Here is a 24,024-nt window from a genome sequence, read left to right on the forward strand (position 1 = left end):
CTGCTGAAACGGATGATACTTGAACAGTTTCTTGCCAAATTAGGTTATTGGATGGTGGTACTTGCCTTCTCTGTGTTTGGCATGACTTCAACTCTGAAAGAAACAGTTCTATGTATTCACAATGTGAATGCTTGAAAGCCCACAAATGGTTTATTACAGCTGAATTTTTGCCTCTTTTTGCACTTAGTTTTCTAAATATAATATAGACTATCCTATGTTAAATTGACCTGTCGGTTGGTTACTGTCCTGTTTAAACTTTATCTGCTCACATGAAGTCGTTCTAGGGAACATAACAATTTTTATGAAGTGTAAAAATCCTAATGGTTGCAGTTATTTACTTTGTGCACTTGGAGGACTTCAGTTGATTTGAATGGTGGAGGTAGAGTCCCTCAGTCGTTGAGGGGGTTTATTGCAGGCTGTGTCATTTTAAGGACTTATTTCCATCTTATGAGCTGAATATGCCAGTTGTGTCTGAAAGGCTCATATTTCCTGTCTTGCAGAATGGACTGCTGAGATGTGAAGCAAGAATTAATGTAAACTGAAAGATCTCTTCCACTGTACCGTAACTGATCAGTAGTTTGAGAAAATAAGTCCTTCTGTTAGCTGTTGCTTAGACTTTTACATAAAGATGTAGTATTTGAAAATATAAAATAAAAGGCTTTTAAGTTCCTGTCTGCTTCTTTAAAGTCTATGCATTTATGCCTTTTGAATTAAAATTGCTTGTGCCAGCCTAGGTAAATGAAACCATTTGTCAAAGCTGAAATGTTTACCACATGGTGGAAATATATTTATTATGGTTGTCAGAATAGGAATGTAGATATTTAGTGTTATTTTCTTTTTTGATTGGTCAAAGTGTTTGGGGTTTTTTTGTTATTTTTGGTGGGGGGGGTTGTTTGTTTTTTTCCTGTTGTAGTTGCAGTTCTGGCACTTTGCCTGAGTCTTTGGGGAAGAGCAGTATTCCTGGGAGGTTTGCTACCTGGGGAACTCACTGAGGTCGCACTGTTGCATTTCTGTGAAGTCTACTGTAGTTGAGCCACTTCAAACATCTTCAAAAAATTTTTAAGCGTGTTTACTGGAGGCTGTTTGTATAGTAGCTTGAACCTCTCTGCAGTAATTCAGTCTCGTGTATTTGGTCCCTAGGGACTAACAATCCAGTTTGATAGTACTGTGTTGATTTAATGGCTTCCTACCCTTACTGGCTACTTGCCTTGTGCTACCTTTGGAGCTTGTGACGTCTTCTGCGTGACTAGGTCAATTCAGATGGCCAAACTGACTGCAGACTAGCTCAAAACCTAAATAGCTTTCTGTAAGGTTAGCAAACCAAATGACCATAGGTGATAGATGCAAGGCAGGAGTGTGAGAGGAGGAGGAGGGTCCACCACTTCAGTGCAGTTCAGCTGACTGAGCCGCGCTGTCAGATAAGGTCTCTAAAGCAAGCTCCAGGCAGCGACTGCAGGGCTAAGGCATGGTTATGGCTGGCTAGCTTCGGGGGAGAGATGGAAGGGGAGGAGGTGAGAGAAACTTGGAACAAATTCTTGAGCCTGATGGGTCTGAAAAGGAAAGATCTGGGAATATTAGGAGTTGCCGGTCAGAGGGACTGGGGTATTGTTTGTTGGATGTTGGAACAGGGTGTCTAAGCTAGGTTGTTGCTTGCTGGCAACAGACCTGGGACTTGGGCAGGAGATGAAAATGGAATGCTAGAACTGCCCACACAGGGAGACTGACTGGAGCATGAAATCAGCTTGAAGTGACAGATCTGTGTGATGAATCTGGAGATTCTAGTTCTGCTGCAAGGCTGCGTAGTTGTCAGTAAAATGTTTTTCAGCTTGCAGGAAATCACAAACAAGCCTTCCTTTAGTTCGTGTATGTTGCGGTCAAGCTGTAAGAAGACGGGGAGGCCAAAACAAGCTGTTTCTGTAACCAAAGTAGAGCATTGGGATCAGTTTTTGTTGATAAGATAATGAGCGTTTTCCTGCATTATGTCAAGTATGCAGATCATTCATACAGTGATCAGGGAAGGAGTGGGAAACTTCATACATAAAGAAACTGCTTTCTGTAGGACTGTTTGCTAGAGAAATCCAGGAGCTTGGTGAACATGACACAGTCTGTAGGAAGAGAAATTGTGGTGTTCTTGTTGAAATAGTTGAATTCTATCCAGTTAAGTTGGCCTTGATCCATCTGCTATGAATTTCCTATGAGATTCAAGCTGAGGCTAACTTAGAGGTGCACTCAGCACTCACACCGGCAACCGAAAATCTCTGGGAGCTGCAGAGAGACTATGTTTAGTGCTACAAAGTGCTTGATAGTCTGCAAGAATCAAGTCCTAGCTACCTCAAATCAGATACCACAAATGACTGAAAAGTCTAGACAGTTTCATTTCATCGCCACTCTTCTATGTCACGTGTGTGTTGGGGGAGGAATCAATTAATGCTTGTGAAACAACTGGATGTTTCAAGAACCCATTTAAATGGTGGGTTTGAAATCACTGTAGGGTTCATTGTGATTCAAAAATTATTGAAATGCTGAAGGCCACGTGTTTGAAAACTGGAAGAAAAATAACAAATGATTGTGCCGTGGTTCAGCACTAAATGTTCCCTGAACTGGCTAAGACAAAGGGACTTTTGGGGGGGGAAATACCATCTGGTTTGTAATCGTGTATACTCCAAAGAGGGTGGCATTTTGAGGCAGCACAGGAGTATTAGTGTCTGCTGTTTCCCCACTTGTGAGTGTTTGAGTTTGCAACTCTTGTTATTCTTCTAATACGTTTTTTCTCCAGTACAGAAAGCATTTACTTAACAATAGAGTGTAGCTACTGTTGCTGCTATGTAACTTTAACTTGATCTGCACAACTTTTAATATTCCTCATTATAGTATTAGACCATTTACCTGATTATTTATATGAACTTAAAGCAGGAAAGTTTATTTTCCTTCTTAAGTTAGATAAGTCTTGGATTTTATTCAGACTGGCTAATTATGGCAACCAAACTTACTTGCATTAATTTAGTTAGATTCCTGCAATACATTATTTAAAAACAGATAATCTTAATAAGAGAGAGCAGGAATAGAACATTCAGATCCCATTTGTATCTTGTTAATGAAATTTTGTAATCTGCTGAAAGTTTCCGGACTTAAAAGATACTACAGTGTGCATGGCTACACTAGAGCATCATTTTGCTAGAAAGTCTGGTTTCTACTGTAGATTTACAAACTGTTTTGCTTTACTTTTGTTGTTCTAGCTGTTTTTAGTTAATACTCGTATGTGAGCAGGATCTGGAGGTTAGTCAGCTTGCTGACCCAGCTCTGTTTCTCGTGGTGGTGCTGCTGTGGTGATTCAGAAAGATTGCAAGCCTTCAGAGAAGGTCCAGAAAATGTCTCTGTCCCCATCAGCATTACTTTCTAACCATCCTGTCCCTTTTGCATCAGAGGTGGTGAACAGTGTGCCTATGTACCTGTTAAATATCAGCTTACAACTTACTGTACGTATTATGGAAGAAAACAGTATTTTTAAAAGGGTTGTTTAACCCTGATCATGCACGTATGTGAAAAGAGTTTGAAGATAAACTTTATACTCTTATCTCAAAGGTAAACTGATTTTCTCTTTGTGGCTGAATAGTATGGGTGGAACCTAGACACGCTAGGACTACATGCTAATAGTTTTGGATGCTTAATTTTAAATAACAGTTCAGGATGTGACTTTGCATTTTTCAGCTTACTCAACTCAGAATGTAGTTTAGCCGAAACAAAATATTTGAATCCACTTTAATGCCGTCCAAATGTAGTTGCTGCCATGTGGATGAGGCCAAATAGCTTTTTGTGGGCCTTGAGAAATCAAATTTAAAAGCTAATGAAGTCTGCAGTTTCCCCTAACAGCAGTTCTCTTTACTTAAGATTTTGCCGTGCATTTGTAATACTGGAATGTCTTTTATCAAAGCAATTCCAAGAATTTTGTTCTTACAGAGCCCTCTAAGTCTGGCTGTACAATTGAGTATTACCTTGTATTACCATACAGAGTTCTGTAGTTATGATCTACTTCGTGTACATACCTTACGTTGGATCAAAAGTTTTGGCTATGTGATTCATTATTTTAAAGTGCTCTATGTACTAGTATATATCAGTGTGTAATACAGCAGGACTTAAAAAAATATATTATAAAGAAAGGGTTGTTTGGGTTTTATTTTTTTAAGTCAAAGAATGTTTCACTGATCTATTGATTCCTTTTCCTTGTAGCATAAAGGAGTGCCATGGGTTGCCTCTTATAAATGGACAGAATTGTGACCCTTATGCAACAGTCTCTCTTGTGGGGCCTTCCAGGTAACATCTTAGTATAAAATTATGAATCAAAAATACTATGTTCTTAAGCTGGGAAAGAAAGTCATAGGTTTAAAGCAAAGTCTTTAAAACATAGAAAAATCTTAACATGCTTTCTGTGTATGTCACATCTTTCATTGTTACTGTCCTCTCCCCTTCCCTACCGTACTCTCAAGATTGTGAAAGTGTTCAGTCTGTCTGAACGGCCTGCACCAGTCAAGAACCACTTGTCACTCAGTTCTTTCTTTCTTCTCAGGTTTTGTACTGGACTCTTGGTATCTGCACCATACTTCCTATTCATTTTTGTCCAATTCCTGTATGGGATGATGTAGTCAATTGCTCGCTCACTTTCCTCTGTTCCTGGTTTTTCTTAATGCGGGAGCTTCTTTGCAGCAAATGTTTAGCAGTTGGGAGGAAGCAAGAGAGCAGAGGTTCTGGTGAGACCTTTCTAATGCCAGCACCTTCAGGATGCTCCTAAAAGTCCCCACAGTTTAAATTCCTCCTTTTTTTGTATCAGTAATCCTGAATAACTGTTGGGGGCTTTTCATTTAAGAAAAATCCCATATGCCGCACTTTCACTATCTGCAAGTCCCTGCCCAATAACATCTAAAGTAAGCTAGTTTTCAGTGGTTTCTTTTTTGCAACATCAAACCTCAGTCCATCTACTTTCTCTACTACTGAAGAATTGCCACTGTGAGCGTAGTACCAGAACGTATTCTAGCAAACTTGCATGTTTTAAAGACTTTAGAAGAATTGTCCCAGAGTAAGCTCTGAGTGAATGGGGCATTTTTTCCTCCTTGGTGATACATGATCACCTTTTTCTTAGGTTTGGGTTGGGGTTTTTTTGGTGGGTGGTTTTTTTGGGTTGGGTTGGTTGGTTTTTTTGGGGAGAGTTGACCATTATACCTAGGAAGCATGGTGTTGATTGCTGTTATGGTTGAGAAACCCACAACAGTTTATTGTCATTTAGACAATCATTCTGTCACCTGATGACCCCTCCCAACCCAGGAAGGGGAATCAGAAAAAACAAGGGAACCCGGGGGTTGAAATGTAAACAGATTTAATAGAATAAGACTGGATGATTAGCATTAATAACACTAATGAACCAATACTGATCCAATAGCAATATAAAATATACAAGGATTATGCTTAGCCAGTTATATCAGTCGGAAGCTGTGCACTCCCAGCAGTGGACAGCAAATGTGAGACACTGCGAGCGCTACGGCTTTGGGAGGAAGGGATGGGCTCAGGCATCCAGCACTGGGGCAAGAAGTTGTAAGGATCGCCACCATCAAGGGAGAGGGAGCACTTCACAGCAGACTTCCTAATTTATATTGAACGTGATGTTTGTGGTATGAAATAATCCTGTTGGCCAGCCTGGGTCAAGTGCTCAGGTATTGCTCCTCCTCACCCCTGCAAGCTCGAAAACACTGAGACCTTGAAACCCGCATGCCATAGCTGGCTATAAAGTAAATATTTTCACAAATTCAGACACTAGAGTGCAGTTTTCCCAAGTATTAGAAGATAAATTAGTCCTCTGTCTCTCCAACTAGGACAATTGCCAAAGAAGGTAAATTCACATATATTTCTTGTTTGAGTCCTCTAGTACAGATGAAACTGGGTGAATGTCGGTCTCGCATGGTATTTACCCTGTTGGTATGGGAATGTATGTGCAAAGCTGACGGAAGTTCCTGGTTAAGATTTTCCAATCTCATGCATGTGTGACTCATGTACCATGACTGGAATATTTGTATGGCCAGCAGCTGAAAACAGTTAGTTGATGTCTAGGACAGTTTTTCTTCTCCCTCATCTGCTTTTCCCCCACATTTTATATTTGTTTCTTTTACAAAGTGTTTTTGTACTATCATAGCTGTTTACTAACTAATGAGACTGAGTTCTTGTATAAAATGTGTAAAATAAAAAAAAAAATCCTATATAAAACACAAGGGAGTGGTGAGCAATTGTTTTGTTAGACCCTATGCTATTTAGCGTCTAGATTTAGCAGCGATTTCTTTAAAAGGAAACGTCCAGTGGCTCGGTGTAAGCCTCTGTCTGTAAAGAAGTAGTGGGTATTTCCCCAACAAAAGAGGGTGGGAAAACCAGAAACTGGCAGTTGAACAAAATGAGAAAAACTGTGCTTTTAACACGGAAGCAGCAGTGTTTGCAAGAAATTGTGTGCAGACTTAAGTTTGAAACACTTCAGAAAGTGCAGATATATTCTACTTCATATGTGTAGGTTATACTCGTTTGTGAAGTGAAATAGAAACTTTGGGCTGGACAGATGGGTAATTAACTAGATACAGCACTTGAAATTTTAACTTTTCAAACTATATTGTGAAGATGAACTCATTTTATTTTAAGATTTTCCTTATGATTGAAGTGATCTTTAAAATGACAAAAAATGTTTTAACTTAAATGCATGGGTCCATCTTGACGATAGAATGTCTTTAAAAATGTATGTTTAAGTTGTCTATGGTAAAAATTTTACCATATTGGAACAGGAATGACCAAAAGAAGACCAAAGTAAAGAAGAAAACAAGCAATCCGCAGTTTAACGAAACATTTTATTTTGAGGTAACTTTTTGTGTGGTATTCTGCCTGTTTATCTACTTTATGCAACCCTTCAAATATTTTTAAGCAAGCTGCATAGCAGTACCTAGTGCAGAAAGCCCTCTTCAAGCAAATTGAAAAGCTTTTATTAGTCTCTCAAATGTAAGTGAATGACATACATCAGTTTCTGGAGCCTGCCAGACAGTAGCATTCCCCTTCAATTGCTGTGTGAAAAATGACTTCCTTACAAGCACGTATGTGAAGGTAACTCGTTATCTTGAATCGCTTTATATAGCATCTGTTGCCATCAGGAGTTCTGAGAGAACTTTAACCTATCCTGTGGAATTCAATTTAAATATTTTCAAGCACATTGAGCTAAAAAAAACCCCCACTTATTTCTTTAATGCAACAATGTAGCGATTATACCGACTAAAGGCTAATTTTATTACTTTATTAAATAAAAGTTCACTCTTCTGTTATTTAGGATTTTATTTCAATTCTACGTAAGTTACCCTACAATAAGCAGATTAGGAGTTTGATTTTTCATCTGATTTGTCTCCGTAATAAAAATTACGCATGCTATACTGTTCAGCTGAGAGTTGGAAGTAGTACAACTATTAAATATTTACTGTGTTTATATAAATATGTAGTATAAATACTGTGTTTATATAGAACCTGCTCCTGCTGTGGGACTTCAGCAAGAAATTGTTCCATACGTGTGTATAAAGTATCAACATAAGGCGTGTGTTTTGGTTGACCTGCTCAAGATACTGAGCGTAATTTCTTAGGAAGTAAGATATTAGGATAAAAATGTGATCCAAACCACTCTGATAACTTTATGACTCATAATTTATTGGAGTTAAACTGAGAATACAGTCAGTCAAGAAATGAGGAAAATTAAAATAAGAGGTTATACTTGTGGTATAACTAGGGCAAGAAGAGTGGGCTTCTTATTTGTTCCCTTAAACATCTTACAACTTACTTTAATGCTTTCTTGGGGGCTTATGCTGAAACCAAATAAATTCTTGCCAGTTTCGTGCCATACTTCCTTCTTGTGTTTTGTTTTGGTTTGTTTTTTTTCTCATAGATCTATACTATAATTCCCTTAGATATCAGCTAGCCCTCATCACGCTCCACCATGAACCCTTTTTGACCCATTTTTTACCTGCTTTCTGTCAAAAGGCAGTTTGTTTGGTGAACTGAATTTTTTTCTTCTTTTAAAAGGAACAGTAATTGTTTACCAATGTTAGAGTCAGGGGCTTCTTTGTCTTTTGACATGCGTAATACAACAGTAAAAGGTGTTTTAATAGGAGGAATTTACTTGCAGGTAACCAGGTCCAGTAGTTACACCAAAAAGTCCCAGTTTCAGGTAGAAGAAGAAGATATTGAGAAACTAGAAGTCAGGTAAGTTATGCGGATTAGAAAGTGATTTATTATCATTAATAAATCATAATATTTTATCATCAAGACAATAAAGAAAGGATTTATTTTAGTGTAACTCCAGAGAACTACTGATCAGACTTCTAGAAAAGAGCCTTCTAACATATAAAATTACTCAAATTTTTTAATTGTGTTTCTTACTGAAGATGAGGCTTTTTGGTTTTGATAGAGTGTATCTAGCAGCCTCAACTTGTTTCCTGAGCCTGTGAGTAAAGAGGTTTGAGGGCCTCCTATCAGTATATATTAGTCTGGGCAAAATATTGGTAATAGAATTTGTACTGAAGGGTAACAGCATACCTGATGCTGCTCTGTGGTTTCAAATGTTAGTTGGCTGTTTTAATAAAAATGGGGGAGAAGGCTCTTTTATGAGATTCTTACGGTTTTGCATTGCTTCTTACAGGAACGTTTGTGTTGCATCTTTTCCTTGCAAATGCAAAGAATACCTCAAAGTATATTCCCCTTTCTGCTCCTTTATCCTTAGAGCAGGTCTGTGTTTGGTATGTAGCTAGAACAGTTGAGAGCCCCTCTGCTCAGTTTCTTTTCTTTATTGTGCTCATGCGCGTACATGCACCAAGTCTGCTGAATGACAAAAAGCCTTCAAGGCTAGCGTATGTTTCCTAACAGGCATCAGAAGATGAATTTAGTGGTTAGCTTTAATAGCCATTATAAAACTAACCTGGTGTGTGCATTTTTAACTATTAGCTTTATGGATATCTTAATTAGAGTTGTATATTTCATTATAGATGCAAATATATTTAGAAAAATAGCCATGCCCCAACAAATCTGGTATTAATTTTTTTTGTTCCTCTTAACAACTGCTGTCTGTCAGAAATGTCAGAGAGGTAAGAAGTAATAGAAAAAACCCAAGGTGCATGTCTGGAGTCTGTGATTCCTTTTGAGGTTGTAAGCATACAAGCTGCTCTTTGGAAAACAAGCGCATGTGTTGGAGTGGCATTGCAGTGTGCCAAATTTTAGCAATTAGATAGGGATATGTAAATCTATTGGTTAAAAAGCTCACTTGAATTACCTGAGAAGAACCGTGCACAGTTTTGGGGGTGGAGACTGCTCAGAAAACATATATGTTGCCAATATCGCTTTTATTTACTGATGCAAGGTCTGCGACTCTAACTCTCACTGTTTGTTTCTTTAACTGTTCTTTATGGGTTAATACACCACTCGTTTTGATTGTTCTTCATTTAATTAGAATGCAGTGAGATTTCTAACGTTTCCTGCCTGCGTGCATGTGGATTAGTGCTGTAAGGCAGTTACTGTTACCTTGAAGATTTTTATTTCTCTCTGAGAGGAAAAAAAATTAATCAATGTTCTTATTTTCAGGGTTGACCTATGGAATAATGGAAATCTGGTACAAGACATCTTTCTAGGAGAAATTAAAGTTCCTGTGAAGGTGTTAAGAAATGATTCCTTTCAAGCATGGTGAGAAATGGTGGCTCAGAAGTGAATTTGTGTTTATCTTGCAGATCTTCCCTTGCAAAGGATAGATTTTCTTCCAACTATCCATTAAAATATGTCTTCCTGTTATAGTCTAGGTAAAACGTCCTGCTTAATAAATTTAATCTTTCTGTATGGTACATTTGGCCCTGCCCTTCCCCCAGTCTGCCCACTCCCCCAGAACAGGTCATGCGTTTGAGGGGAGGGTGTGGAGAGTGAAGAAAGGGAAGATGGAGTGTAATTATCTTTCAGTCAGCTTGCTAGATTTTAGTCAGCTGTGTATGCTTTTCTGCCTAACCACCAAATCTGGAACTTCTCAGAATTGCATCACTTGCAATTAAATTCCTAATTCAGGCTTCCAGAATGGCTGATGAAGAGTTTATGTAAAAATAATCATTAAGTATTTTGCTTTTTTGGGTGTTTTTGTTTTGGGTTTTTTTGGTTGTGTGTGGGTTTTTTTTTTCCTTTGGGGAAGTTCAGAAGGTATCTTCTGGAACCAACCCGGCGTCATTTTAGGGGAGCAGGCATAGAAGTTTAAAAGCTGAAATTGTAAGGTATGAAGGGAATTCAGGAAAGAGAGACCTCTGCTTATAACATAGCAGCAACCTCCCTTCTGAAGTTCTTGCAAGCCGGAGCCAATCTCTAGTGCCTTTACTGTCCCAAATGCTTAGCATCGGGAAGTGATGAGTACAATAGATGTGAACGCATCAAGGTGTGTAGAATATTCTGCTTTTAGTGCAGCTTTCAGTAGAGAGAAAAGAGTGGAGGAAGCCCTCGCATACCATGTAGAGAAAACATAGGAAGGAAGTGGGTAAATAGGAACTAAATGGAACACAGGTCTCGGCCAGGAACCATTATGGCTCTGCTCTACCCACCCACCTCAGGCTCCAAGTGTCTTGGACGCGTCAAAGCAGAACTCTGATTCTTAGTCTTAGTGTTTGAATGTGATTCTAAACATAATGAATGTTTGTGTCAGTATTTTCTGGGTTTTGCACACTATATTGCAGGCACAGGCATGTTCTGCCAGTGCTCTGAACTGATCAAAAGCTGTAGGACTGTATGAACATAACGACATGCCTGCATTAACAGCCTGCTAAGAGAAAGGTTATATTAGCGTGGACTCATTGCCAGTGGATTGTGTTCGTATTGTGTTTTGAATTGACCTGATTCATGTCCAGTTCACTTGAAGCGTCGATCGAGAGACTTGGGTCTGCTTATATACTTTGTAGGCATACTTTATATCGGGCATCCTCATATACAAATATGATCTGCTTATGAAAACCGGTTCTGTGATTAAGAATAACTGGTTTTTTCTACTATTACTAATTTACATTAAATGTTTTTGAATACAGCTGAAGTACAGCAGATAAAACAGTATCACTAGTACAAAATACTGGGAAAATAAGTCTGAGTCATGCTGTCAAGTAGAGATTCTCCTTGTAAATCAGTTTTACTTTATACTGGCATGCCTTCATGTGCAATGCATCATCTCTTGAATGTAGAAGGACAAATGTGAATGATTGTAAAAGAATATTTGAAAATACGATTTCAGTTTGTTGGGCTGAATGTTGAAACTATACTGTGACAGTACTTAAAAGCTGTTAAAATCTTTGTAGCGCTGCACCTCCTGTTGGAATACAGTTGAACTACAGCAAAAGCCAACAAAGAATCGTTTAATATATTTTGTATTGAGAGTAGGAAAAAAGCACAAGTTTTTTTCCTTTAATCTTACACAATATTAACAGGATGCATTCCTGAGAAACAAGTATTTTCACTGGTTTCAGACTAGACCATTTAAATTCTTGACAGTAGCTGTTCCATCTGCAATGTCAAACACCCTAAATATAACCTAGATCTAAAATGGGAGGGTCCAACATAATTTCTAACTATTCCTGCTATCCTAGTTGAGCTACAAGAAGTATATCCTATTTCACCGTTCAGAAAGATACGAGAAAATAAATACATGTTTCATTATGTGCTAAAGGTACATTAAATACTGCTCCTTTTTCTTCGTGTCTCAAGTTTTTTATGTGAATTTTATCGCCAATTTTCAGACCCAGTTTATGTATACTGAAATAATAAGTGATATCTTGCTTTATTGTAGAATTAGTCAAATTAATGAAATGTGACTCTAATATTTTAGAATTGCCCTGTTGCTTTCAGGTACTTACTTCAACCAAGAGAAAATGGAAACAAGTCTTCTAAAACGGATGATTTGGGATCACTTAGATTAAATATCTGTTATACTGAAGACTGTGTACTTCCATCTGAATACTACTCTTCTCTAAGAAATTTGCTGCTAAAATCATCAGATGTTCAGGTACTTCTGTCAAAAATTTCTTTTAAAATGAAAACTTAAAATTAGTTATGCAATCCTGTATGAGACAATGTGAATTATGCATACCTAGAGAATTTTTTTGTACCTTTGCATGAATTTACTTCTGTCACAACCAGGCGAGCAGCTTGTAGAGCATTTGCTTCTGCTCCAAACTACCAAGATTTTCTTCTTATTTTAGAAGAACCAGCAGAGACAGTGAAATAACCTGTGCTGTGTGACTGGAAAAGATAAAATACTTTCTTCTCATTGGTTGCACTTTTCAACATTGTGTTTTCCCACTGGCTGCTATTGGCCCCCACATTTAGTGGTTTTCTGGGAACATTGATCCATTATTGGCACTGAAGGGGCAGATAATCACCTTTACCAAAAACGGTCTTCAGAATTGATTTTAATTCCACTTCTGAATGGCTTCTGTCTTCCCTGTATGTTAATCAGCATTACTGGATTTTTCATGTGGACATGGTGACAAAGAGGGAAGTGTCATAGATGCTTAGCATAACATTGAGACAGGAATCAAATTATAGTAACCAGGCTTTATATTCCTAGGTCTTTCATAGCTTTTCTTCACTTCATTGTTGGTGAAGTCAGGCAGAGAAGAAGAAAGGTAAAGCGGAAGCAGAGTGTGACTAAAATTTTTGCTAGCCCGTATTCAAATACTGCTTCACGGGAATTCAGGAAGAGATGAGTACGTAGCTAGCAGCAGTCAGCAGCTGTATTTTTTACTTAAATGAAATAACTTGATCGGGTTTTGTATTAAAATTCCCAACAGTAGAATGGCGACAGACACTTCAGAAGTGTGAGAACTGTATTTTAATGTGCTCTGATTATAGTTTTAAAAGTCCTATAAAGATATATGACATAGCAAAGCAATTGCTTACTGCCTCTTACTTGGAGTTGTGACGATGCCATACTCTTTAGGGAGAATGAGAAGGCTGAGTAAGTGCTGAATTTCATTCTTAAATGTCAAGTACAGAGTAGATAATAGCAATTTTCAATTAAGTTTTCTGTAGAATGGAAACTTTTAAATGCCATGTTACACAGCTAATGTTGAAACTTTCTGTTAAGAAGCTACGTCTGTAGCCTGGTTAGATTTGCTATGTACTTTGCCGAATACATGAAGAACATTTAACTACACTCATGATTTCATGTTCTGCTCTCTCACAGCCGATTTCTGCATCTGCTGCCTACATACTGAGTGAAGTTTGTCGAGACAAGTACGATGCTGTTCTGCCTCTTGTACGATTGTTTCTACACCACCATAAGCTAGTTCCATTTGTTGCTGCTGTGGCAGAACTAGATCTAAAGGACACCCAGTATGTATTTCATGTTTAGTGATGTCGTGCCTTTTAAAATTATTCTTAGAGTTTCAAAGGGCTTCGTGATACAACACTGATAAGTAAGCATGTCACATTTCTTTCTTTTGTTATGTAAAACTGACTAAATACATCCATCTTTTCATGCTAATTTATAAAAACATTCATTAAAATCACATTCAAGCTGGGAGTCAAGAGTTAATGATTGATGTGGTAAAATTTTCTTGGAGCTAGTACACAGCTAAACATAAGCTAGAAGTCTAGAGTTGTGTCTAAGAGCATATAGTTTTTATTTTACAATGTCATAATTTGGCCACCCTTCAAATTTTACTGGTCATTAAATTGGTACTTAACATTTTTAAAATTGCTGAGAATCTTATCGTTTCCTTTAGTATGTGACTTAAATGAGGGGTACTCTTTTTCTGCAAAGCTGTCTTGTAAGTAAGTACGTGTCCTCCTGCATGCCTTGAAAGTAGCAAGCACAGGAGTTTTTCCAAGTAGCAGTGTATGGCCTGTGAATTTGCAGCTCTGTGATTAGGAGAGAAATGAAGTAGACCTGAGTAATGGCCACTGAGGTGTCGAGTCACATCCTGTGGAGATGTGGAAGGGATTTTGTCACCACAGGATGGTTTATTTCAAAGCTGACTTACTGCAGATTTAAACAAGGTGAGACAATTTAACTGTGTAGAAAGAGGTGACTCATGGAAAATAATTTTCTAAACTGCATTTTAGCACACGCATTCCTTTCCGTTATAATTCAACTGTAACAAAGAAAGATTAAACTAAATCTCTCAGATTAGAAAGATTTACTTCGCACAGCTGGCTCTCAGTTTTCTTTAACAGCTATAAAGAATATAAAGCATAACCCTAGTTTAAATACGTTTTGGTTAAAGTGTCTGAGTTTGTCAGTGTAGTGTAGCAGTATGCTATTTATTGTAGCTGTAAGATTTTTTTTTTTTTTTTCCGCTGGAGCTACTGGAGGTGCAAGTCTTCATTATTTTGGAATTTTCTTCAATTGTTCTTTCTCACGTTCAGCACTGGATTATTACATTGTTGTTTTAAATTTTAGACTCTTCCTCACTGTTTTATTTGTGTTCCTGCTTTTGGTAATAGCTGTAATAATATTGTTGTTTGTTCTCTTTCCATTCCTGATTACCATTGCAAGCTAGGTATCTAGGTTCTGGAGTTCCTGGCTGAAATAGATGAAAAAAAAAATTTTCAAAAAATTAATTAATTAATATCAAGATAAAGTATGAATTAGATTTTGTACCTGAGCTTCTTGGTTTTTTCCCTATTCAAATAAAATAAATTATGTTCTTGCAGAGAAGCAAACACAGTCTTCAGAGGCAACTCATTAGCAACTCGGTGTGTAGATGAAATGATGAAAATAGTGGGGAAGCACTACCTAAAGGTTACTTTGAAACCTGTTATTGATGAGGTAGGTTATCCTACTGATACTGTTTTCAGGATACTTAGCCTCCTGGGGTAGCCTGTCTCTTTGATACATTCTTAGAGCTCCCTTTGTGTGGTTGGGGGAATTGTAGAGGGAAGTTAAATTGAGCAATAATTTAAGTTTAGTGGGAGGAGCTACTTTCTGTTATTTATGTTCTGGATGCTTAAAAATAAACAGTCCAGGACAGTTGCTCCAGCCTCTAACACATTGCAGAATTTACCCACATGATGCTTTATGTCATTGATCCATGTAAAAAAGCACACACAAAATTGAGGATGATTATTGCATGCTGTTATGGATAGCTAGAACCTATTTAGAATTTTACCCTTAAATGTAGGACAGAATCTGGTTTTAACTAGGTGCATTTCCATGCTTTCTGTCTGAAAAATTGAATTCCTATAGTTTTGCTTGTTTGTTTCAGATATGTGAATCTCCTAAACCCTGTGAAATAGATCCCATCAAATTAAGAGAAGGGGATAATGTAGAAATTAATATGGTGAGTTTCCTAATCTGTTTTTCCTAATTTAAACTTTCTCAAAATCTGATTAAAAAAAAAAAAAAAAATTAAAAAAACAGCTCTGTGTAATGGAAAAGTGAATAAGTTATGGTAGCAATACGATTCTCTTATTCCAGAGTAAACAAAGGAAAAGTTGTATTTTCTTATCCCTGTTTATGAAAACAGCAAAGGTAAAGTCCAAACAAAAATGAGATGGGGAGGAGAAATTAAACAGAGGATTACAGTTTGCCTTACCAATTTGTTGGGTGTTGTCATTCATGATGTTCTGTACTCAGCATCTAGATGGCGAAGTACCTAATTAGTACTGCTTTAACAGTTTTCATTAAAGTTTTGCTTGACCCTTGCCTGTTACCAGAGGATGACATTTAAGGCAATAGTTGCTGCAGCAAACTAACTGAACAGTCACTACGTATGCATGAGAAGCACTCCTTCCTTGTAACATGTTGTCAAATTTCAAAACCATGTTTTGATACAGTTGTATATTGGCAGACACTGCTTATGTACTTTCTTGTGAGTATCATTAAACTATCTTTTAACACTAATAATCCCATATAAATATTATGAGGCTTTTAAAACATGCACTGTACTAAAATACATAATTGAATAGTCAGGCAGTGATTTGAAAACAGGAATTGCAGTGCTATGTTTGTGTTCAGGAAAAAAATCATACAAATGCAGATGCTAATGGTCTGAAAAAAATACCTTTTTTCATAATTGCAGGAAAATCTACGCTATTATGTAGACAAAGTATTCCGTGAAATTGTGCGGTCAAGTATAAGTTGTCCTACCCTAATGTGTGATGTTTTTTATTCTTTGAGGCATCTGGCTGCCAAAAGATTTCCAAGTAAGTGTTCTCTAAAAACTTTTGAAGATGTTGTTTGGAGTGAAAAACTGAACTTTTATGGGGATTGTTAAAATTCTTACCTTATCCCAGGCGGTGCCCTGAACTTCTTGTCTTGGCCATCGGGCATTTGGTTTTCTGTCTGTGGCTTACAGTAAAGCCTTGTGGTCAATCAGCAAGAATTTTGTATTTTCTGATACAAAAATGTAGCAGGTCAAAAACAGTGCAAAAAGCAGCAAGTAAGAAGTCACCAACAAAAGTATGAGATAATAGAAGAAAAGCAAAGTAATACAGGAAGTGATTTAGTTGAAAGATATGTAAAATTGGGAAGAGCTGATCTCTTTATTGCTTCTAAAGAAGCAAGATATAAACTTGAAAATAAATTTGGTATTTACATCTTAGCGACATGAACTGCAACTATGTTAACTATGAGTAGCACATTCATAACTTACATGAAGTTAGCTTTACTACTCACGGGTAGTTTTGAGGAGAGTGGATGATATAAAATAATTAATGCATTTGTAATGTGACCGGTATTAGAACAGTTTTATTCTTTCAGATGAGTTTTAATATTGGAATAACGTGGTAGGTCTGAAATACTATTATATTTCAGTCAATTAAAATCTGAAATGTTGTATAATAAGCTACAAATCAATAAATTTTTCTAGTTAAGACAGTCCTTTCAGAACAGCTAACTTCCCAGACAGATCAGATTGAAGTGGTGATTAGAGTAAGAGTTTGATCCCACTATATTTCCACTATAAAGGTGTAAATATACCCAAAATAGTAAATGAGAAAATCTTGATTTACAGCATCAAAATTATGTAACATCATGGTTTTATGATGTTAATTGGAGTTGAATTTGTTCATACGTGTTGACAGCATCAATGCATTTGAGTCGATGAGTGATTAGTTTTACCGGCAAATAAACCCGATAGCCCTAGTGTTTAAAGGCAACTGCTACACTATTTTCTGTTTTGGTTAAATGTGCATACAGCCGTACCTAATCAATGTGGTGTATGTAAATGCTTGCAATAATCTCATCGTTCCTAGTAGTAGAGCTGACGAGCCAGTTTTATGAGAACAGAGCTCCTTTTCAGAGAAATAAACCTTCCATTATAGGCAGAACATTTCCTACCATGATCACCTTTCTCATTTCATGCACTTCATTGATTTTTCTATTCCGTTTTAAAATATAAATGTCTTCTCTGATGTTATCTTCTTAAGGATTTTTATGTTGACTGTCTTCATTATTTCCTATTAAGTTTAGTGCATGTTACATTTCATGGTTTTTCTCTGCAGATGACCCTCATGTACAGTATTCTGCAGTGAGCAGCTTTGTGTTTCTTCGTTTCTTTGCTGTAGCCGTAGTCTCACCTCATACTTTTCATTTACGACCTCACCATCCAGTAAGTTTTGTGAAGATTTGTTCTGTTTTATTTGTAACTGTCAGATCTGTTTATCTGGGAAGGCATATGTTACTTTCAAGTGGGTCTGTAACTGGGAAATAAGATTGCTAAATGTCTCTAGATTGAGTTTTCCATTTTTACCTCACTGAAGGAACTAAGACATTTGCAGTTCTTTAAGCATCATATTTCTCAGTCTTTATGAGGTGTTCTCAAGTGATGTAGAGGAACTATTGATATGAAAGACGCTGTGCCTTTTTTGGGAATGTGCTGCTGTGTTAGAATAGCAACATGACTGAGGATTCTTTAAGGTGTATGCCCAAATTGCATTGGTTCCTTCCACCGTGGAAGTTAAATATCCTGATGTCATTTTTACATTTAAAAAAAAATATTTCCATTTGCGTCTTAAACAGAGGTTGTAGAGTTATCCATTTATTGGTCTGTGTATTTATTCTGAACTCCATTAGTTGCAGTGGGTTGCCAGATCTTCAGTTTTCAAATTGTCAAGTGGACATTCAGTTTGGAGAAGAGAAGGCTCTGGGGAGACCTTATAGCAGTATTCCCATACCTAAAGGGGGGCTACAAGAAAGCTGGAGAGGGACTTTTTGGAAGGGCATGTAGTGATAGGACAAGGGGTAATGGCTTTAAACTAAAAGAGGGGAAATTTAGACTATACAGAAAGAAGAAATTCTTCACTATTTGTGAAGTTGCCCAGGGAAGTTGTGGATGCCCCATCCCTGGAAGTGTTCAAGGCCAGGTTGGATGGGGCTTTGAGCAACCTGGTCTAGTGGGAGGTGTCCCTGCCCAGGGCCGGGGGGTTGGAACTACATAATCTTTAAGCTCCCTTCCAATGCAGACCATTCTGTGATTCTATGATATGTTTAAAAGAAAAAAGTCTTCAAAGGCAGAAATATGGAGATAAGAAAAAAAAAATACTGTGTTATTTTCACATAAAATACAGAATATGTATGAAATCCTCTGCTCTAGAGGTTATCTTTATTAGCTTATTTTATCTACTTATGCGTTGTGCTTTCAAAAGAAAACATCTGCTTACTCAAATTCATTCCTTTGACATTATCCAGTTTGTTGAGTAAAAATATTACAGGATTTTATCACCTGCCAGTTAAACGTTTTAAAGGGAACAGCAAGGCCCCTTTCTGTGGCCATGTTTGTAATTCTGTACTAAAACACAAGCAGTGAGGTAGCAAACAAATTGGGTAAAAGCTTTAAAGATAAAGTTTTAAGTTCATTTTGTATTACAAAAATTTCTACCATTTGTCAACCAATAGTTCATTATGTTTAGTGTTAAGTTTTGAATAGTTTAGAAGCATTAGATGTGTAGGAACAATTACAGGATTTGAGGGTTTTGAGATGTTTTGTATGCAACAACATTTTTCCAAGCACTAATACTAAATTCTAGTGGTAGTGAGTAAAATATTAAACACTGTGCAGTAACTTATAAAATACACATATATTCACAAAGCACAAGTGCTAATAAAGGATAGTACTGCATATGCATTTATTCTCTTTGGGCAAAGAAGAAAAGGAATGAAGGTGTGTCAGATTTACTACATTGTGTAATATAATAATTTTTGTGACATTGTCATTTTTAAATCAAGGTTTTACCTGGAACTGTGGAAAAAAAAAAAGTGACTTCTGAATTTTGTTTATTTTAGGATGCACAGACTTCTAGAACATTAACTCTTATATCAAAAGCCATCCAGACTTTGGGCAGTTGGGGAAGTTTGACCAAAAGCAAACTTGTAAGGCTACTAAAATTTTTTTCTCATTTCATAGACAACATTCCTTGAAAATTTATTTACATCAATATACCTTTTCTTTCAGTCAAGTTTCAAGGAGACATTTATGTGTGAGTTTTTCAAAACATTTCAGGAAGAAAAATTTACTGAATCTGTTAAAAAGGTACCTTTCAACTAATTTGTTTTTTTTTTTTTTTTAAAGGGTTGATGTATTGGGTCAATTTAATTATTAGAAGGTTGTGTTATTGTTCAATTTTCTAATAGAGAGAAAAAAAAATTGTTATCCATTTTAGACATTCTTTTTTAAAAAGCCCAACAAAATCCACACAGTCGAATACGCAAGAGTTATACATAGTGGACTAAGCTAATTTAGCTTAAAGTCATACTATGACTTTTTTGAAACAGACTTGATGAGATCTGCTGTTTAGGAACCAATTAAAGTAATCTTGTGTGGCTGCTGGGCATGCCATGTATACTTTCAAAATAGCTTTGAGTTGTTCTGTGTTTCTGAATAGTATATATTCCCTGCGTATTTTTCCTTAAGTTCCTAGATGATGTTTCCTCTACTGAAAGTAAAGAGCCCAGCGGTCTGAGTGAGCCTGTACATCTAAAAGAAGGGTAAATACGTCTTGACTCTAAATTGTGCAAACCAGAATTGACTTTACCATTTTTTCATTAATGGCAATGTCAGATTAATGCTCATTAAAATGTTTGATATGCTGTAGAAATTATGATATTTGTAATTTGTGATAATTCTTTGTTAGTTTGCAGAATTAGTTTAAGCTAACAGCTGTAAACTTTCATAACTCATCTTTTACATAGTTCAAAAAAATAGTTAAAAGCAGCTTAAAACCTATTAAAGCCTGTCTGTGTTTCTGTTACAGTGCAGTAATGTGTGCTTTGTGATGGTTTATTCAGGATTGTGAAAGTGTATTTTAAAAGAATGTATTAATTTAATTTAGAATTAATTTGCGTACGGTTTATGCCCAGCCAGCTAAATTTTCTGCCTTTAAAGTGGGGGGGAGAAATTATCCTGTAGTTGGAATACTTAACAGTAAATGTTAGAATGCTTTTTAAAAAAATGAGGTGCAAATCACTGTTTCTAAGAAATTAGCTGTCTTTTTCTGATGTTGATCAAGAATAGCTGATTAATAAATTCAAATATTTGTATCTACCTGAGAAGGAGTTTCATAGCAAGTAAGGATTCTTCTGTGAAACAAGCATCCAAATTTCAGACAAGGAAGAAATGTACCTCTTACTAAAATTATTCTCATCTACTATGAAAGGAAGAAATGAAGGAGACCATTGTAGTGGATCAACACTTAGTTATGGCAATTTGGAAGCTAATCTGTATTATAAATTGATGGCTGTTGCTCAAAAAAAAAAAACCCAAAAAAACCCAAAACACAAGTTGCCAGTGAGTGCACTTAAAGTGTACCGAATACAGTTTGTGTCTACCCTTGCTATTGAGTCGTGTTCAGCATTTCATTTATATTCAGCTTCTGACCCGGATAAGGCCAAGTACACTCACATGTAGAAAGTAGCAGAAAATGGAGGATCTTGTAGTTGGATACACTTTACTCTCTTTTCGGAAAAATTGTAGTTCTGGATCTGAGTAAGTACATACCCAAATGTACTGCTACAAACAAGAGTCTGGATTGCGTATTTTCCAAACTCCTTTCGTGTTTATGGAACCCTGTACATGATCCACCATATGGGGAGGTAATCTTGAAGATCTATTTTGAACAACTAGTAGATTTTTTTTTTCTAATCTACAGCGAAGTAGATTTTTATCTTGCTGTGTGGTGAACAGTAATGTGCTATCTCAATAAATGGTTTTAAAAGCTCTCCAGAAGACTAATGGTTGCGTTTCATTTCATTCTGTCTTTACAGAGAAATGTACAAAAGAGCTCAGGGGAGGACTCGGATTGGTAAAAAGAATTTTAAGAAGCGGTGGTTCTGTCTAACAAGTAGAGAATTCACCTACCACAAACAGCAAGGTAATTGTTTCTTTTACAATTATTTTTCTTTTCTCAGTATTTTCTAAGTGTTTGCATCTGATTTGTGCTTTTTAAAATGCATAACTTTTTTTTTCCTGAAGTACATATGATATATTTTAATTACTTTTGCCCTGATTACAAAATGCTTCTGTGATTCATGTACATTTTTTTCAATAATAAAAATGCACATTTTGAGAACTTATAAAACGGTTCTTTAAAAATCGCTTCACGCATCTGTTTACAATTTTTTACAGATAAAGAACCAATTTTCACTATTCCAATCAAAAACATCCTTGCAGTGGAGAAACTTGATGAGAGCTCCTTCAACAAGAAAAACGTGAGTCAAAAGATAGTTTGTATGTAATTCCTGATGTGTTCTTTAAATAAAAGATTATAATTAGCTTGTAGAGTTATTGAAGCCCTATTACTAAACACTTCAGCAAAAAAACTTTTTGTGATCAGGAGTAAAAAGCTGTAGACAGATTTTCCAGGTACTCTGAAGATGGAACTTAACCTGGAGATTTGGATCTCTGCACCAACTTTTCTGACTGATTTTGTGACTTCTGTCCCCCTCTCCAAATTTCTGGAATGAAGGTATTGTGTCTTGTGACCTTATTACAAAGCACTTTTATGTAAGGTATTAGTAGTATGTATTATATTATGTTCTACTAGAAATGTAATACTACCAAACTTCTATTTGTTCCTTTTGATGAGAACTTCCTACAATACCTTCATCAGCTGAGACAGTTGCCTGTGCTCACAGCCTCAGTCTGGACCTGTAACACATCAGTATTTCTGTGTTATTTCAATCTAAAATTCTGAGGCGGTGGTGAAAGTATAGCTGATACTTAGGCTGAGGATGGCTGAAGGAGAGACTTCTGGGAATCTTCTGTTACTCACAGGGTATGAAGCATGAAGTCTGAGATCACGTTTAATGAAGAGGACAGAAAATGTTCTAATTTTTCAAGAATTCTTTTTTGGATGAGGAAATGGTGTAGCTGGAACACAGCTGTTTTGTTTGGGTTTTTTTTTTTGTTTCTAAATAGGGCTGTGTAGTAAAATGAAAGAAGTGAAAAGTCTTCTTGACTCACTTTCTGTCTTAATTTGGCTTTGTTGAATTGCCTGAGCTTTGAAATCTATTTTGACATATTCAAAGTTGCTCAATAACTGGATATTTTTTTTAATGAGCAGAATAATGTTGCGTTCCTTCTACAGATGTTTCAAGTACTACACGGAGAAAAGCCACTCTATATCCAAGCAAATAACTGTGTAGAAGCTAGTGAGTGGATAGAAGCTCTTTGCCGGGTAACGAGATGCAACCAGAAGAGGCTTAGTTTTTACCATCCTTCTGCTTTTCTGAACGGGAACTGGCTTTGCTGCAAGGCTACAATAGAGAACACAGTGGGCTGTGCTCGTTGCACTGCGTAAGTTGCTTCTCAAATGAAAATACATATGTTTTGTAGGACAAATAATGTATAATTGACTATACAACTTGAAAATCTGAAAGCAAGGTTTTCCCTGTCTACTTTAGAAAGTTATGCTACTAAAAGCAGGCCTTACTGATAAGGCCTGAAGTACTGGATTTTACTAAGTTTATTGCTTCATCAGCCAGCGTATGAAATTAAGGTAACCAATTCAGCATGTAAATCAGAAATACTGAATGGTTGATTTCTTTCCACACAGAATAATAGATTTAATAGCTCAAGTTTACTCAGATACCAAACTGAATGCAGAAATGGGGCATGCCTAGGTCATCTATATGAAGTAATTGAAATACCTTTCTGCAGAGGGCTCAGCCTGGAAGTCTATCTCTTCCCTTAATGACATTGGCTTGTTTAATATCGTCATTTTTTTATTTTAATCTCACATATCTTAAAACGCAGTGTGCTGAGAAAATCAGCTAAATAATCTTGGATGTAAATTCTGGCAAATCATTTGGATTTTGTAGGTATATCAGGAAATTGAGTAATGTTTTATAATGCGTTAATGCCCTTCTTTAAGCTGCTGATTTTTGAAAACAAACAAATGCTCTGATCTTTTTGGAAAATAAGTTTATCCTTACCTGAATAGGTTGCATAAATTACAGACTAAAGATCTTGGTCAGTCTTCCAAAATCCAGTGAAGTCCTACGAGATAACTTTCTGAAAATATGTATACTTTTTCCATGTTACTCATACTCAGTTCATTCTGTCTATCAGGTTTCTCAACGGTTCAAAAGACTCTCATTGCTAAATAACTTTGGGTTTGTCTTTCTAGGTTTTTTTCAACTGTTCTGGTTTAGGAATGTATCTGGTCCTTCTGTTTTGGTTACCTTCAAGAATAGTAGATTTTAAAAGGAGTGTTTAATTGTCATTTAATAACAATTACCCTTATTATGATATTTTTGAAATATTTTTTCTTGACATACTGAATAATAAATTCTATTGAAAAAAGCTATTTTTAGTATTGCCCTCAAAACTGTAATGCCTGTTTCTGTAGAGCACTTACATCGATTGCTAAGTTTTGCGTAGCAATTGTAAAGCTGTCTGCGAGTGACAGATACATTAAAAGGAGGCTAAGTATATTGAAACAGAATCAGTTTTTACTTGCTTTCAAACCTTTCAAGAACAATTCTTATACTGACTACCCATCTCTTATCACCTTTTAGAG

The 24,024-nt window shown here is 36.4% G+C and overlaps 1 protein-coding gene across 1 annotated transcript in view; it reads left to right on the plus strand.

Annotated features, from left to right (window-relative positions):
- RASA2 (RAS p21 protein activator 2) overlaps nucleotides 1-24,024 on the plus strand; it is a 49,586-nt gene that overhangs the window by 23,760 nt on the left and 1,802 nt on the right. The window contains exons 9-24 of the mRNA XM_009890342.1: nucleotides 4,228-4,311; nucleotides 6,810-6,882; nucleotides 8,186-8,262; nucleotides 9,634-9,732; nucleotides 11,911-12,067; nucleotides 13,250-13,398; nucleotides 14,722-14,836; nucleotides 15,273-15,347; nucleotides 16,089-16,212; nucleotides 17,512-17,618; nucleotides 19,292-19,378; nucleotides 19,461-19,538; nucleotides 19,920-19,993; nucleotides 21,269-21,375; nucleotides 21,630-21,712; nucleotides 22,591-22,799. Coding sequence (XP_009888644.1) covers nucleotides 4,228-4,311; nucleotides 6,810-6,882; nucleotides 8,186-8,262; nucleotides 9,634-9,732; nucleotides 11,911-12,067; nucleotides 13,250-13,398; nucleotides 14,722-14,836; nucleotides 15,273-15,347; nucleotides 16,089-16,212; nucleotides 17,512-17,618; nucleotides 19,292-19,378; nucleotides 19,461-19,538; nucleotides 19,920-19,993; nucleotides 21,269-21,375; nucleotides 21,630-21,712; nucleotides 22,591-22,799 — 1,698 coding nt within the window. The remainder of the gene's footprint in view (nucleotides 1-4,227; nucleotides 4,312-6,809; nucleotides 6,883-8,185; nucleotides 8,263-9,633; nucleotides 9,733-11,910; nucleotides 12,068-13,249; nucleotides 13,399-14,721; nucleotides 14,837-15,272; nucleotides 15,348-16,088; nucleotides 16,213-17,511; nucleotides 17,619-19,291; nucleotides 19,379-19,460; nucleotides 19,539-19,919; nucleotides 19,994-21,268; nucleotides 21,376-21,629; nucleotides 21,713-22,590; nucleotides 22,800-24,024) is intronic.

Source organism: Charadrius vociferus, unplaced genomic scaffold, assembly GCF_000708025.1.
Source record: "Charadrius vociferus isolate BGI_N301 unplaced genomic scaffold, ASM70802v2 scaffold650, whole genome shotgun sequence".
Classification (NCBI taxonomy): Eukaryota; Metazoa; Chordata; class Aves; order Charadriiformes; family Charadriidae; genus Charadrius; species Charadrius vociferus.